The 16,126-nt window shown below is 47.4% G+C and overlaps 1 protein-coding gene across 5 annotated transcripts in view; it reads right to left on the bottom strand.

Moving 5' to 3' along the window:
• kat6a (K(lysine) acetyltransferase 6A) overlaps window positions 1-16,126 on the bottom strand; it is a 52,156-nt gene that overhangs the window by 9,097 nt on the left and 26,933 nt on the right. For 3 of the 5 annotated variants that reach the window (XM_032577647.1, XM_032577649.1, XM_032577650.1), the window contains exons 13-17: window positions 15,822-16,053; window positions 13,534-13,729; window positions 12,789-13,457; window positions 11,368-11,629; window positions 5,692-11,254 (exon numbers count right to left, since the gene is read on the bottom strand). In XM_032577647.1, the coding sequence (XP_032433538.1) occupies window positions 7,977-11,254; window positions 11,368-11,629; window positions 12,789-13,457; window positions 13,534-13,729; window positions 15,822-16,053 (4,637 nt within the window). In that variant the 3' untranslated portion in view covers window positions 5,692-7,976. Of the gene's footprint in view, window positions 1-5,691; window positions 11,255-11,367; window positions 11,630-12,788; window positions 13,458-13,533; window positions 13,730-15,821; window positions 16,054-16,126 lie in introns of those variants that run through there. The other 2 variants (XR_004341118.1, XM_032577651.1) reach the window with 2 other exon arrangements.

Here is a 16,126-nt window from a genome sequence, read left to right as displayed (position 1 = left end):
CTATGTCTTCTGGAATAAGCTGTAGCAACACTGGACATAGGAGACAGCCGTAAGTATCACTTTGCACTCCAAGAGACTCCAAGCTGCGTATCTGGATCTCACATTCATCATAAATGTGCCTCAAAGCTGCAACATCAGATGATCTTCTCACAGGTGTCAAGTTCAGCAATTTAGACATATGAGCACTTATCACAATATCCTTCCTTCCAAAACGATTCTGGAGTAACTCTATTGCAGCATCATAGTTGACATCTGTCATTGTCAGTCCTGCAATAGTCCGAGCAGCTGCTCCAGTTAGGTAAGATCTCAGGTAAGTGAACTTGTCCGTCTTACATAGTCCATCATTTCTGTGAATGGCTGATTCATACTGTGACCAGAATTCCTGCCATTGGCTTATTTCTCCATCATACTTGATTATCGTTAGTTTGGGCAGTTTAACCGTCTGTTTGGATTGTGATGAAAATGAGCCGTTGTTTACGTCACTCACACGCGCTCTCAGGGTGTCTGTAGCGGTCTCCTGCAATCCAATAACGTTGGTGGTGCGAACCTTCCAAACGAGAATCCGGTCCGTGTACTCCTGTGAGTTCCTTATCTCAGTGTCCAAGTCTTCAATTGACGTTTCATCTTCTATGCTCTTGTCCAAATCCAATAAAATTTCCTCCTTAGAAGATAAAACTGCCAGGAACTCACGCAGTTTATCCATATCTGGACTGTCTTTGCCCACCTCATCCTCTAGTCGAGTTAACAGCTTTGTCGTTGCTGTTCGGATAGTCGACCGTTTCCTCTTTAACCGCTCCAGTCCTTCCGTTATGTTGGCTGCTAAACTGAGCCTTAGCTTCACTTCGTTCAGAAAAATCTAAAAAATCCTTATTCCCGGGTTTCGGCACCAAAATGTTACGGAGTAAAGCTTCTTCTCAAACAAGACGGAGGCTCGTATTTCTTTTACTGAACCTTTCTGTTCAGTATTTATTGAAGAGAAAAAGAACGGCGTCGGCTGATAACGGGCAACAGCTGTTCGTAACCAATGGCAATCAAATGTCAACAAAGCAAGATAGTGACAAACAGTAACAGATCCTTAAGCATTCTTCAAAATAAAATACTTCCTCTATTCAAATAAATCATGTCTTGCACTTAAATATATTTCACTTCACCTTTGTAATTATATACAATCATGTTCAATACAATTAATAATAATCATCATGTAAATTATGCTTAAAATATAATTGTAAATCAGTCACTTATCATGCAAATATACCGAACAACATAAGTGTAAAAAAGTCACAACAGGCGTCTTCACAAGGTCTTTGGGGTTTTTTTGTTCTGGGGTCAATTTGCAAAATTCTGACCAAAACACGTTTATCTTTGGGACATCCGTCTCCTTCCAGAGCGGTACGATGACTGGACATTTACGTCATGTCTGTACTGGCATAAAATTGAAAAGATGAGCAAGGCACCTTCAAGCATTGGTAAATTGCTCAAAAGGGTGAATCAAGCTTGTGCTGCTGCACAACTCTCTGATATCTTGGCCGAATTTTCAACAAAGAAAAGTTATTTATTTAATGTGCCTCCAATTAACTCAAATGTGTCGTTTATCAGGTTTCCAAAGCCATATCACCATCGTCTGGGATTTCCCCTCATTGCTTAAAGAGACGGTAATCAATCTGTACAGACACGACATTAATGAATTCATCTCTGACATCACAACAGAGGTATTTAGCAAAAAGAAATCATTTTGGTTATTCGAACCGACCTAAAGCATAAGAAAGCTCGTTGTGAGTTCGCTTTATGTGGAACAAACACGCTAACCGAGCCTAAAAATCCTCCCAGGCGTGGCTGGAGGCGACGGCCGCCTTCATCAGGAAAGAAACGTGAGTGGCTCAACATAATTTATTTCCATTTTATGTTAAAATGTACAGAGTTCTTGCTAAGAAAGGAAAAAATAAAAACAAAATGAATAAATTGAAATACATAAGAGGTGTCTCTTAAAATTCTACACAGGTGTTACCCTGTAAATTCAGCTCTGACTAAATATATTCCAGATATTGATCCTCTTTGTTCCTTTTGTCACATCGAACAGGAAACATTAATCCACCTTTTTTGGGAATGCTCTTTCAGTAAAACATTTTTATTGTGACTTCAATATTTTCTTCAGTCAGAAATGTGATATACTTATTCCTTTGAATGTTAAACATGTTTTCTTTGGTATTTCCAATAACAGTATGTCTGGGAAAGAATATATTCTGAACTTTCTTATTCTGTTGGCTCAGTTCCACATACATGCCTGTAAATTTGCTAAAAACAAACCCAACCTCACTGTTTCTAGAGCTTATGTAAGATGTTTTTTTTGGACTCTTTAAGATTGTGCACCAACTCTAAAGCTACGAAACTTATAACCTTAAGCGATGAATTTGATTTGTAAACTGTTATTTTATTTTATTTTTTTCCTTTTTCTCATGGAATCCTATGGATTTGTTACCCCAGCACCTCGAGCATACTGCTGTCTGTAATTGTATATTCTTTATCCGTAAATAAAGTTTTAAAAAAAAAAAAAAAAAAAAAAAGAACGAACAAGTTTAGCATTAGCTAGCATGACGTCAGTCAGTTTACAGCCTGATAAAATAAGTGATTCTAACTCGCATCTCTCACCGCCTTGATGAGCCGAAAGGATTAAATGCAGGTGAGAGAAAAATCCCCGAAACATCGATATTACTAACTAGCAACAATAAGGCGGTTTTATTCCCGGTAAAATCATCAGCTCTCAGTGAGATGAGCAGAGTTTCTCTAAATGAGACGAACGTGGTGAACAAGAAGGACACCAGAACGGGATTTTCCTAAAATGTCCGTTTTCATGAAAATCAATAAACCGCAACTCGTAGTTTGTCGTGCAAAGGACAAATAAAAATAATTTCTTCCTGTTTTGGTCACAACCAGGGCAAAATGAAGATGCAGCTGCATCCATGAAGACAAACTATAAGCCGTCAGAAATGAAAAAGCAGCGGGTTTGAGCTGAAACCTGATGGCTGCAGACGCCGCAGCCCAACTGTAAATAGAAATAGATAGATAGTCTGAAGGCGACATGCGCAGTAGAGTGGCTGCTGACGCAACGTGAGGACGTCAGACTGACATCAGACTGTTGTTCGGGCGGGTTTGATGCCTATGACGTGTGGACGGACGTCATAGGCAGGGTCTTTATTTGCTCCTTCTTTTTCTCTGTCGTCACTTTGCACTTGTTCGCCACAGAGCCCAGATCTGTTGACAGGGAAGATGAAGAGGTTTTTCAGCAAGTTTGCTCCCAAACATTCTTCTAAGGTTACTCCAGTGAACCTACCGGAAACCTCTCCAAATGAAGGTAAGCCGACGCTGAGCGTCCAGGTTGACGAAGTGTCACCTGTTGAGGCCTTTGTTCCTCTTGAAGATCCGTCAGACAACGCAGATCTGGACAACTTTGACCCACAGATCCAGTTAACTGAAGATTCTCAGGTGCAGGAATTGGAACCAGAGGCCATCAGCGAACCGGAGGAAAACCAGAGCGAGACAGAGGAGGTAAACATCAGAAAAATGGCCATGAGAAGCTTAGTCAGCGATCTGATCCAGAGGATTATCGAGAAATCGGGACGGAGCGGTTACCCTCCAGAAAAACGTAATACCATCGTTGACTGTCTGTTTGAGAAACTCTGGATTGAGACTGAAGCCAAAGTCCTCAGCATGAGCCCAGAAAGGATCGCACGACAGGGCAAGGCCATTTTCAAGGACCTGATAAGGGAGTGCAGCAAAGCAGAGAACATCCTGCTCCTCCTGGAGTCACAGAAGCCGATATTTGAGAAAAATATCCTCTCGACTATCAGAAACCGTCTTCAGACTCGGTGGAATTCGCTGAGTTTGATTAAAGAGGCTTTTAAAGAAGCAACAGAAAACCTGAGAGAAAACCAGCACAGGCTTTATATTTGGATCTAAATGGATTGCAGCCTTTTGAAAAGCCAAAAACCGAGGAAAAATTAGTATAGGTAGTTCTTTTTATACTTAGTTGTTAATTCAATTTAAACTTAATAGTTAGGTCTTTTCATACTTAGTTACTAGTTAGTTCATTTTAAACTTGTTTGTGTTAAATAGTTAGGTCTTTTTATACTTAGTAGTTAGTTCATTTTAAACTTGTGTTAAGTAGTTAGGTCTTTTTAAACTTGTTTGTGTTAAGTAGTTAGGTCTTTTTAAACTTAATAGTTAGTTCATTTTAAACTTGTGTTAAGTAGTTAGGTCTTTTTAAACTTAATAGTTAGGTCTTTTTATACTTAGTAGTTAGTTCATTTTAAACTTGTGTTAAGTAGTTAGGTCTTTTTAAACTTAATAGTTAGGTCTTTTTATACTTAGTTAGTAGTTAGTTCATTTTAAACTTGTGTTAAGTAGTTAGGTCTTTTTAAACTTGTGTTAAGTAGTTAGGTCTTCTCTGGCTGCAGTTCCAAAAGGAGAGGTCTACATGCATTTCCTCAGAATTTGAACTGTGTGACTTGGGTCAAATGTTTTGGGCCACAGCCTTGTCACAATAGTTTGCAGGAGTTCTGGTCCATTACTCCTAACAGAACAAGTGGATCAGAGTCAGATTTGTAGGCTGCCCCACCCCCACACATTCTACCCACAAATTCTCTACAGGACTGAAATCAGGGACTTGGTTGGACAAACCAAAAATTGACTTTGTTGTCTGGAAGCCACTTGCACCTGGAATTTGACTTCCTGGCTTATGTCTGTAGATGTTGTTTCATAACATCATTAGGAATGACGCCGTCTATTTTACAAAGTGCACCAGCTCCTCCTGCAGCAAAACAGCCCCACAAAGATGACACTACCACCATGCTTCACTTTGGGATGGTTTTTCTGCCTCTTCCTCCCAAATGTAATGATGGTCGTAACAGTTTGGTTTCATCGGACCACTGGTGAAGGTCTTTGTCCTCGTGTACATTGGCAATCTGGACACATTTCACTGTGGGCAATGATTCGGTCTTACCAGCTTCAAGCCGGCATCTTCACAAGGTCTTTGGGGTTTTTTTGTTCTGGGGTCAATTTGCAAAATTCTGACCAAAACACGTTTATCTTTGGGACATCCGTCTCCTTCCAGAGCGGTACGATGACTGGACATTTACGTCATGTCTGTACTGGCATAAAATTGAAAAGATGAGCAAGGCACCTTCAAGCATTGGTAAATTGCTCAAAAGGGTGAATCAAGCTTGTGCTGCTGCACAACTCTCTGATATCTTGGCCGAATTTTCAACAAAGAAGTTATTTATTTAATGTGCCTCCAATTAACTCAAATGTGTCGTTTATCAGGTTTCCAAAGCCATATCACCATCGTCTGGGATTTCCCCTCATTGCTTAAAGAGACGGTAATCAATCTGTTCGGACACTTCCGATTGTGAAGACATTAATGAATTCATCTCTGACATCACAACAGAGGTATTTAGCAAAAAGAAATCATTTTGGTTATTCGAACCGACCTAAAGCATAAGAAAGCTCGTTGTGAGTTCACTTTATGTGGAACAAACACGCTAACCGAGCCTAAAAATCCTCCCAGGCGTGGCTGGAGGCAACGGCCGCCTTCATCAGGAAAGAAACGTGAGTGGCTCAACATAATTTATTTCCATTTTATGTTAAAATGTACAGAGTTCTTGCTAAGAAAGGAAAAAAAAATAATAACAAAATGAATAAATTGAAATACATACAGGGACAGAGTAGAGAGCTGAGGCGGCTGAGCAGGACTCAACCTTCACTGTGTGCTCCGCTGTCACCCGCGTCTCTTTATTTTGCGCTCTCTCTTAGCATACAACGTGACATGTACAATTACAAAGGATACAAAAAGGGAAGCAATATAAACAGACAAATATACCGAGCTCATTTGTACATGCCTCTTAAATGTAAGGAAGTCATCCTATACACACACACACACACATACACGCCCACACACACGCACACGAGTAAAAAAGAAAAGCAATAAACAAAACGAAAAGAATGCCAAGTGACCTTTAGATATTTGTAGTCCTTTTGTTTAAAATAGCATTAATATACTACACAAAGATAGAAAAACTCTAGAGATGAGATGGAATGGAGAGGTTAAAGGCATCTTAAAGTCACTAAAAGTGAGTGGTCTTTTTTTTTTTTTACATTTTGAATTTCTTAGTAATTATCCACGAGGCGAGCTAAAAAAAAAATGTTTGTTTTTGTTGTCGTTTCCTGAAACAGAAGTGAGAAGGTACGGGGTGGTGGTGGGGGTGGTGGGACAAAAAGAATGACAGTACCAATATCAATGTCAGAATTTCCTTTTTATATTATAGAAAAAAAAAAAAATCTCTACAATCGTTTTCTAAAGACAAAAAGAGTCAGCTTTTGTGTCATAAAAGAAAGCTGCCCAGTCTGATAAAATTCAGAAACCAAATGACGAAAGACACGAGGACAGAACAGAGCGATACACTCAAAAGAAAGTATGCATGTAGAAAAAAAAAAAACACAAACGAGAACAAAAAAAAAAATCCCCTCCTTTTGACTTTAAATACTGGTACATGGAGCGACCTGTTTACACCTGTCATCTGAACGCCGTCCCCCACGGGGAAAGTAGGAGCGCTCACCCGTCTCTCACCCTGCTTTAGCTTAAGTGCGCCTCCGTCCGAGGGCCGACCCGAGCACTAGATCGGGCGTTTTAGGCACACCTTTCAGAAAGGCTGGATGTCTGCTGCCAAAAGTCTAGTCAGTGGGAGTGCAGAAAGAAACACTACAGTTTTAACTAAAAATAAAAATAAAGAACCCTTGACTTTGAGCAGGTCAACTCTGCTTCCCCCCCCCCCCCCAAGCTGCTAAAAACAACAAGAACTGACGCTGTACACCGTCGGTCAGTGGAGTGTGGACAAAAAGAAGGAGCTGAATGTTGGACGTTCCTGAGCTAGCCGCCGATTGGCGACGGCTAGTCAGCGTGTGTGGATGTTACATATATACGTGTGTAAGGGAAGTACCAGAATATTTACATCTAAAATTGTTTCCAAGTGGCAGCAAACTGGAAAATAATGCTACTTGTTTCTTTTTATGGATATATCATTAATAAGACAGTAACACGCTCAGCTCCTCTGTCTTTGCCGTGTTTTTTGGTACAACACTGTCCATCTGGGAAGACGGAGACTCCGGAAAACGGCCCGGACGCCGCCTCAGGTGCCCGAGCCTTCAGCTTTTTATTTTATTTTTTAATTGTTTCGGAGGAACCGTCGTCTGACCCGAGCTGCCTCGGAGAGACGCTCGACCTTTTCAGCGAGGCCTAGCGGGTGTGTGTGTGTGTGTCACCGTTTCGGAATGCCACACATATAAAGACAAAAGCAAATAAGAGGTCGGACTGCACACGAGTATTCCAAAAAAATAAAAACAAACAGAAAAAAAAACGACAAGAAAAATAATATTTAACATTATGTTTAACAAAACAGTCCACCTACAAGCTTTCATGGTCTTTTTTTTTTTTTAGATAAGGCTTCCTATATCAATTAAAAGATTGTGTGCATGGTTGGATATACTCAGTTAACCATTCTTTAAATCTCATTCGAAGTCTGTTGGAGGAAGGAATTCCTGTATTGTCTCTCTGGGTCATTCATGGGTGTTTTTTTTTGTTTTAGTTTTTTTGGTCGTTCTTGACCTCCCGCTCCAGGGCCCGGGGAACGCTGTACCCCATTTTGGCTCTTTGAACGTCAGGGGGGCCCTGATTCAGCCCTGCGGTACGCGTCCCGAATCCCCGAACACAGCCAGCTGAAGGGAGAACCACGCCCCCAAAAAATTAAAAAACCTGGACAAAAATGACTGCGCAGAGGAACAGGAAATCCAAGCACACTCCGCCTCCGATCAACCTAGCCCCGCCCCCCTCGCTGCCAGCAGAGGCGCCGGACCAGGCAGAGGGGAGCGAGGGGCATTTTAAAATCATTATGAGCGTCAACTCTGGTCCCGCATTTCCGTCGCCCTGCTCATCTGCTCATGTACGGCGACTGTTTCGGGACGCCAGCGTAGCTGTGGTGGGAAGGGCCCGTGTACATCATGTTGCTATGGTGATTGGGCTGCATAGGCTGCTGGGGGTAACCCTGCCCTCCCATCATGCCCATCTGCATCTGCATGGGGTACTGCGCTGGCTGGTTCATGTAGGGGGGGTTGCTGTGGTAACCGCTGTTCATCATACTCTGAGGCATTCGGTAACCGGCCGACATGGCGTTCAGGGGCGTCATGTTCATGGAGTTGTATGGCGCCGGCGTGGGCATGAGGTTGGGCATCATGCCGCGCTGCACCGTCAGCGTCCGGGTGGTGCCCTGCATGGCCGAGCTGCGGCCGTAGAGCTGCTGCTGATGCGAGGCTGGCGCCAGCTGCTGCGTGGCTTTGGAGCGGATGGAGATGTGGCCTTTGACCGTGGCCATCTGCCCCTGCAACCTGTGCGACTGCGGAGGACCCAGGCTGATGTTGGTGGCAGGCATGTTGCACTGCAGCTGCAGCGAGCCCAGGTTCATGGAGCCGGAGCTGAGGTTGGCCGGTGAGGTCATGGTGGGCTGGCCTTGAGGAAGGGCGTGGGGCGAGGGGGCCAGGCCTGGGTTGGACAGGGAGACGCTGGTGGCGTACGACGTGACAGAGGCAGAGTGCGAGTAGGGCATGGCGTGTGGGTCCATGATAGTGTTGGTGAGCTGTTGGAGCTTCGCCAGGCTGAAAGTGGCCGTGGACTGAGGGTAGCTACCTGTGCCGAAGTCCTGGCTCATCCGCTCGTATATGGCACGGCCTCCTCCTCCGCCCCCTCCGCTTTCTGGGATCTCCATGATCATGGGTGTGGAGGCGAAACCGTTGCCCATGCTGCACTGGGACAATGCCTGTTGCTGTGGTGGCGGCGGCGCTGAAGGTTGGGATTGAGGATTGGGGGTTTGCTGTGGCTGCTGGGGCGGTTGCTGGGGAACCTTTTTCTGCGACTGAGGTTGCTGCTGGTTGGTGCTTGGGGGCCTCTCGATTACTCCGCAGCTTTGAGGGGACTTGATACCACAGCTGGGGGTGTTGGAAGGAGGTGGGGGTGGCGGAGGCTGCGGCACGGTATTACTAGCTCCTGGTCCAGTTTGCTGGATGAGGCTACAGCTGCCCATTCCCAACTGGGACCCCCCATTGGCTGTGGAGGGTGTGAGGCTGGGAGTCTGCACAAAGGAGCAACTGTTGGACTGCGAAGACGAGGATGATGGAGTGGCAGAGGTGGAGGAGGAGGAAGATGACGTTGTGGTGGAGGGTCCTGTCACAACGGCGCCCGACATCGCCCCTCCGTTACCCCCGTTTCCTGTTCCGTTGCCCCCTCCGCCGCCCATAGTAGAGTCGTAGCTGCTGGGGTTGTCGTAATTCTCTGTCGTGCTCTCGATGCTGCCCAGGTCGCTGAAGCCACTGTCCACAACCTGCTGCGAGTGGTCCGACACCGACGGCACGTCCATCATCGGAGAAGTCTCCATGTTCTGCTGGGATGGGGCAGACAGTGAGCTCGGGTGTTCTGGAGTGATTTGGGTGTAGCCGCTGCCGGTGCTGCTGCCTGTGGATCCAGCGGGGCCCGGCGTACCGCCCCTCTGTCCGGCCGGTGTGCTCTCCACGACACCTGAAGACATCCCTGGGCTGTTGACCGAGCGAACAGACTGGTTGGGCAAAGGAGGCACTGGAGGGTTTGGGAGTGGGCTGCTATGTTGTGAAGCTCCGCACTCCTCCACTAAAGGCAGACCCTCCTCTTCGTTCTCCCCCGTGTGGCTGTAACTCTGCAGAGTCCGGCAGGCAGCTAGAGTCTCCTCGCAGTCTTGGTAAGCGCCATGGTGGGGCTGCGGCTCTGCCTCTTCCTCCTGGACCTCTCCTTGCGTCAGCGACTGCACGGCCTGCATCGTCTCCAGGTCCAGCTCGTTGGAGTGCTGATGCTGGTGGTGCGGATGGTGTTGGCCCAACTCCTCCTTATACTCGGCGTGCTGGTGTGGGTGGGAGTGTGCGTGTTGGGGTTCCATCAACAGCGTGACGTCTTTGTCGTCCGGGTGTAGCGACTCCAGCTGCATGTTCTCAGAAGGGACGGCCATAGCGGTGACCGTTTCCACGGCTGCAGCCGCTGCGGCCGACTCCTCTTGCTCCCTGCGCCGCCTCTCCTCCTGCACGGGGTCGGCGGAAGGAGGCGGAGACTTGGCTTCCTGCACCTCCTTCTCAGCCTCCTCCTCCTCCTCGTCTTCCTCCTGCTTGCTGACATAGCTTGGCACCACGCTGTTGTCCATGTCTAAAAAAGCCTCGCCACCTTGGGGTTCTTCTTTGACCGGAGGAGAGTTTGGCCGAGAGGTGGGCTCGTCCTCGTCCTCCTCATCCTCCTCGTCTTCTTCGTCATCCGAATCTTGTCTTTTTCTCGACTTGCAGCTGTTGCTCTTGTCTTCTAAATGCCCGTCACCTTCGTCATCCGCGTCGTGCTCTTCGCTCCGCCTGCTGCCGGAACCCGGTGTGACGGCCATTCGCCTGGTGACGCTGCTGCCTCCGCTGCCCATGCTGCCACTTTCCTCTTCTTCCCTGTCTTCGTTGTCGTCATCGTCCTGCCCGTCAGCTACCTCTGCGTCGTGGGGTTGGGAATGTTGGGCCCGTGGCCCTGACGCAGACGAGGAAGACGAGGGGGACAGTAAGGGACGGGATGGTGGACGGCTGGGCTTGTCGTCCACCCATGCGGTTTCAGTGTCCTCATCGTCGTCTTCTTCATCCTCTTCGTCCGGCTCGGAGGTGGGAGGAGGCTTAGGGGCAGGCTGCGGTGGCTGGTGGATGGAACGGTTCTTTGGCGGCCTCCCTCGCCTTTTGGGCACTTTTTGTTCGGTAGGCTTAGGGAAATAGTCGTCATCGTCCGAGTCTTTTTGTTTGTCAGTTTCGCCGAGTCGCAGACTTGTGGTAGTGTGATCCTCTCCCTGGAGAAGCTGGGAGTCTTTGTCCAGCCGCTGTCTTTCCTTCTCCTGCTTCTCAGCCTCCTCCCGTTGAAGGTACCAGCCCCGCGGCTTGCGGCCAGGCTTCATTTTGATTTTAGGGGTGTGCAAATCTCTGCTTTGGATCTGGCCGCCTTCTTGGTTAGGCCCACCACCGGGGGGTTTCCCGGGATCGCATTTCGCCCACTGCGGTTTGCGGCTCTTTCCTTTTGGCCAACCCTTCTTCTTCTTGACAGGGACCTCGGGGTTGACCATAGGTAACTCTGATGGCCTCGCTGCCAGAGCGGATACACTCAGCACAGGTGTTAGCTCTGGAAAAGCAAGAAGAAAAGCAAGAATTATGAAAAACCTACACCAGTGTATGTAGAGATATCTACACTAAACTCCTCGTGTCTTTCATAAAAAACAAAAACAATTTGCTTACCATCTTCCTCTGAATCAGAGAGGTTGGAGTGGCGAGCTCTCTTGGGTGTTGGCTCAGACAATCTCAGAGCAGATCTCGCTGGGGGGTAGCGACGCAGTGGGTGGCCCAGGGACGTTTCCTCTACAAGTCTGGGCATAGGCCTCTCGGAGTCTGAGTCTACAAAGGGCTCATCCAACACCTCCGTCGTCTCGGAAATGGTCTCTGTCACCACGCTGCTCTGTGGGTGACTGCTCCGACGAAAACGAGGCCTCTTTAGGGGCTTCTAGGAAGGAACAATGCAATTTATTTAGACATCACAATCTCTGTCTAAAGTTGGAACTGCAGTTTGTAGAGGATTCACACTGGAGATGCACCAGTCAGAATTCTTCAGTTTTTTGTTGCTGTTTTTTTGCCAATACAGATAGTGGCTGATTCCGAATTTTCTTTAAAATCTATGATTTAATAAGCCGACATGCAAAAAAGATTCGGACTATTTTTTTTTCTTGCTTTCCTGCCAGAAAGTAACTAATTATAGGCAACTTAGTGCCATGTGTGAAAGAGAGTCGTTGGTGTAAGATCAGATTTTACTATTTTATGAAGCGTTAAAAATTATTGAAAAGTGCACATTTTAGGATGCTTTTACACCCAGACAATCTAGAACTGGAGTTCTTTTCACTTCAATAGAAGCCCAGCTGCCTTCTGCTTAAGCAGTTTGGATTCCAGATGTCCGAAACATACATTTTTTTATATCAAGAATTGATTTATAGTTTAAAAATCCTTTCTGGTTATTAAATGTTAAAATGCCATATTTGCTTCATGCAGCAGTACTGAAAACAGATGGTGTGTGAGACAGTACAAAGTTCTGCTGTGTTCACACAGATCACATATGCGATGGAAAACTATACGTTTAGGGACGTCACTTCTGTCTCTTCGAATCGCTGCACTGTGAGGCGATAAAACCGGCCCAAATGAACTCTGGTCCATTTAGACTAGACCAAACAGGTCTGGTAAGAAAGCAGATTAAGTTGGCTTTAGCATGTTACATTGACAAACACTTCGGTTAGTGCGCATAGCGCTACTGAACAATGTAGCGCTATGTGACGACGTCATCCCCTCAAAGCGTGGAAGTATGCTTGATTTGAAAATGTTAACACTCTTTTTGAAATCTCAACAGACTCCATTTGCCTTCCTGTTATCTAGTCAAAGCATTTCTCTCTCCTAGATGCTGAATGAATCACATACATTTCTTTTGAATAGCTTCTTTCATTGTTTTCCTCTGAATTAAATTTTTTACACCTCAACGACATTGAAAAAAGTTATCTTCAGAGTATACTTCCCTCCGTAACACCATCTACAGCGAAGCTGGTGAGATTGGATTTTTGACTTTCTGAGTGGCCTTCTTGGTGCATCTCTAATTCGAACAGCTTCAGCCAGTTCCTTACCTTGCATTTGAGCCCTATTGCTGGCTTGGTGAGGATGGGCGGGGAGCATCCCCTCTCCTCCTCGTCATCTTCGTCGTCATCCTCCTCCTCATCGTCGCTGCTCTCGCTGAAGCAGCTCTTGTTGACGGACGCCGCTTCGTTTAACCTGAACAGGACCGACTGTGTCAGCCCCTCCCCGGTCCCGTCTGGAAGCCTAGGCTTCGGGCCCCTCTTCTTTCTCGGCGGTCGCCCTCTTCGCGTAGTAGGGGTTATGGAAGGATGCCTCGCCAAGTCCAGAGAGTGAAAAGCTGAGGAGTCTCCTTGTCTATCCATGGAGAAAAGAGACGGTGGGCTGCTCGAAGAGCCAGCCGTCCGGCCCTCCTCCAGAATCTCATCGTCTTCATCGTCCTCGTCTTCCATGGGGCGGATCTTGGGTGGCCGTCCGACGCGCGTGCTGTTCTTTATCTTGCCCCAGGGGCAGTTTTTGGGTGGACGACCCCGCGGCCGACGCTCGCCGTTCGTCGGCAGAGGAGGGTGCGCCGAGTCTGGGACAGACGGCGGGCCATGGACGGACGGGGAAGCTGGGGTGCTTTGGTTGATGGGAAACCCCAGGAAGCCCTTCGTTTCTTCATCCTCCATTCTCTGCTGCATCTGCCAGGGTGTTGTTGGAACCTTGTGGCTTGGTTTCATCTGCTCAGATCATAGAAATATCTCAAAAAATGTATCAATTTAAGTCAAATAAACCCCCCAATTTCGTGGTGCCTACCCCCTTATGAATGCCATCGTCTGGTCCTTCGTCGTCCTCCTCTTCCTCCTCTCCATCCGTTTCTGAGACGACTGTGTTTGTGACAATGACCGGCGTCCAGCGGAGACACTCGGGGTCAACTTCCAGCTGCCGCGGCCGAGCCTTGAGGCGAGCCATGTGGTTGGCCACCACTTTTTCCCTTCGCACCAACACAAGCCTGCAAAAAAAAAAAAAGGATCGTTACAGTTGTTTCAACTTAAACAGTACTAGACTGGGGCGTGCCGTGGTGGTGTAGAGGTTAGCGCGACCCGTATTTGGAGGCCTTGAGTCCTCGACGCGGCCGTCGCGGGTTCGACTCCCGGACCTGACGACATTTGCCGCATGTCTTCCCCCCTCTCCTTCCCTGTTTCCTGTCGGCCTACTATCATGTAAGGGACACTACACTGCTCAAAAAAATAAAGGGAACACTCAAATAACACATCCTAGATCTGAATGAAAGAAATATTCTCATTGAATACTTTGTTCTGTACAAAGTTGAATGTGCTGACAACAAAATCACACAAAAATCATCAATGGAAATCAAATTTATTAACCAATGGAGGCCTGGATTTGGAGCCACACACAAAATTAAAGTGAAATAACACTACACGCTGATCCAACTTTAATGTAATGTCCTTAAAACAAGTCAAAATGAGGCTCAGTATTGTGTGTGGCCTCCACGTGCCTGTATGACCTCCCTACAACGCCTGGGCATGCTCCTGATGAGGTGGCGGATGGTCTCCTGAGGGATCTCCTCCCAGACCTGGACTAAAGCATCCGCCAACTCCTGGACAGTCTGTGGTGCAACGTGACGTTGGTGGATGGAGCGAGACATGATGTCCCAGATGTGCTCAATCGGATTCAGGTCTGGGGAACGGGCTGGCCAGTCCATAGCTTCAATGCCTTCATCTTGCAGGAACTGCTGACACACTCCAGCCACATGAGGTCTAGCATTGTCCTGCATTAGGAGGAACCCAGGGCCAATCGCACCAGCATATGGTCTCACAAGGGGTCTGAGGATCTCATCTCGGTACCTAATGGCAGTCAGGCTACCTCTGGTGAGCACATGGAGGGCTGTGCGGCCCTCCAAAGAAATGCCACCCCACACCATTACTGACCCACTGCCAAACCGGTCATGCTGAAGGATGTTGCAGGCAGCAGACCGCTCTCCACGGCGTCTCCAGACTCTGTCACGTCTGTCACATGTGCTCAGTGTGAACCTGCTTTCATCTGTGAAGAGCACAAGGCGCCAGTGGCGAATTTGCCAATCCTGGTGTTCTCTGGCAAATGCCAAGCGTCCTGCACGGTGTTGGGCTGTGAGCACAACCCCCATCTGTGGACGTCGGGCCCTCATACCATCCTCATGGAGTCGGTTTCTAACCGTTTGTGCAGACACATGCACATTTGTGGCCTGCTGGAGGTCATTTTGCAGGGCTCTGGCAGTGCTCCTCCTGTTCCTTCTTGCACAAAGGCGGAGGTAGCGGTCCTGCTGCTGGGTTGTTGCCCTCCTACGGCCTCCTCCACGTCTCCTGGTGTACTGGCCTGTCTCCTGGTAGCGCCTCCAGCTTCTGGACACTACGCTGACAGACACAGCAAACCTTCTTGCCACAGCTCGCATTGATGTGCCATCCTGGATGAGCTGCACTACCTGAGCCACTTGTGTGGGTTGTGGAGTCCGTCTCATGCTACCACGAGTGTGAAAGCACCACCAACATTCAAAACTGACCAAAACATCAGCCAGACAGCATAGGTACTGAGAAGTGGTCTGTGGTCCCAACTGCAGAACCACTCCTTTATTGAGTGTGTCTTGCTAATTGCCAATAATTTCCATCTGTTGTCTATTCCATTTGCACAACAGCAGGTGAAACTGATTGTCAATCAGTGTTGCTTCCTAAGTGGACAGTTTGATTTCACAGAAGTTTGATTTACTTGGAGTTATATTGTGTTGTTTAAGTGTTCCCTTTATTTTTTTGAGCAGTGTATATTTCAATACCGTTTCAACACGTTTGGGGGAGAAAAAAAAAAGACCAGAAACAGACTGCAACGAGATAAATATAAATATCTGTTGTTCGTATCGGCTCGGTTTTATTTATCGGCACCGATACTGACATCTTAAAAAGCGACTAATATCAGCCAACGTTAGCGCCGATATATCGTGCATCCCTACTTTACTTCTATGCACGACGTGCGACAACTTGAGCAAACCCGAGCGGAGCCCGGAACCGCTCTGGACGTGTGAAGCCGTGCGGCTTTAAGCCGTCGCTCCTGACCTGTCTCCTCGCTGCTCCAGCATGTTGAGGCTGTGCAGGGTGGTGGTGATGTCCTGCGGGCAGATGCCCGTCTTCTTGCTGAGCTGCCGTATGGTGAGCTGCCGGTCGCGAACCTCATGGAGACACTCCAGCACCACGCTGCGCCAGTACGCCATGTAGGACAGCCGACCCAGGTCCGACAGAGGCTTTTCCGGGGAGCCGGGTTGCCCTTCCCGTTTTGACAGCAGGTAGCCTAGAAAGAAACAAAAACGGTTTTATGCGTTGTAAGACGATGGGCGACATTTTCAGGCGTTTTGGGTGGACGG

The sequence above is a fragment of the Xiphophorus hellerii genome, chromosome 12, assembly GCF_003331165.1.
Source record: "Xiphophorus hellerii strain 12219 chromosome 12, Xiphophorus_hellerii-4.1, whole genome shotgun sequence".
NCBI classification, from domain to species: Eukaryota; Metazoa; Chordata; class Actinopteri; order Cyprinodontiformes; family Poeciliidae; genus Xiphophorus; species Xiphophorus hellerii.
This window is presented reverse-complemented; position numbering and strand designations above follow the sequence as displayed.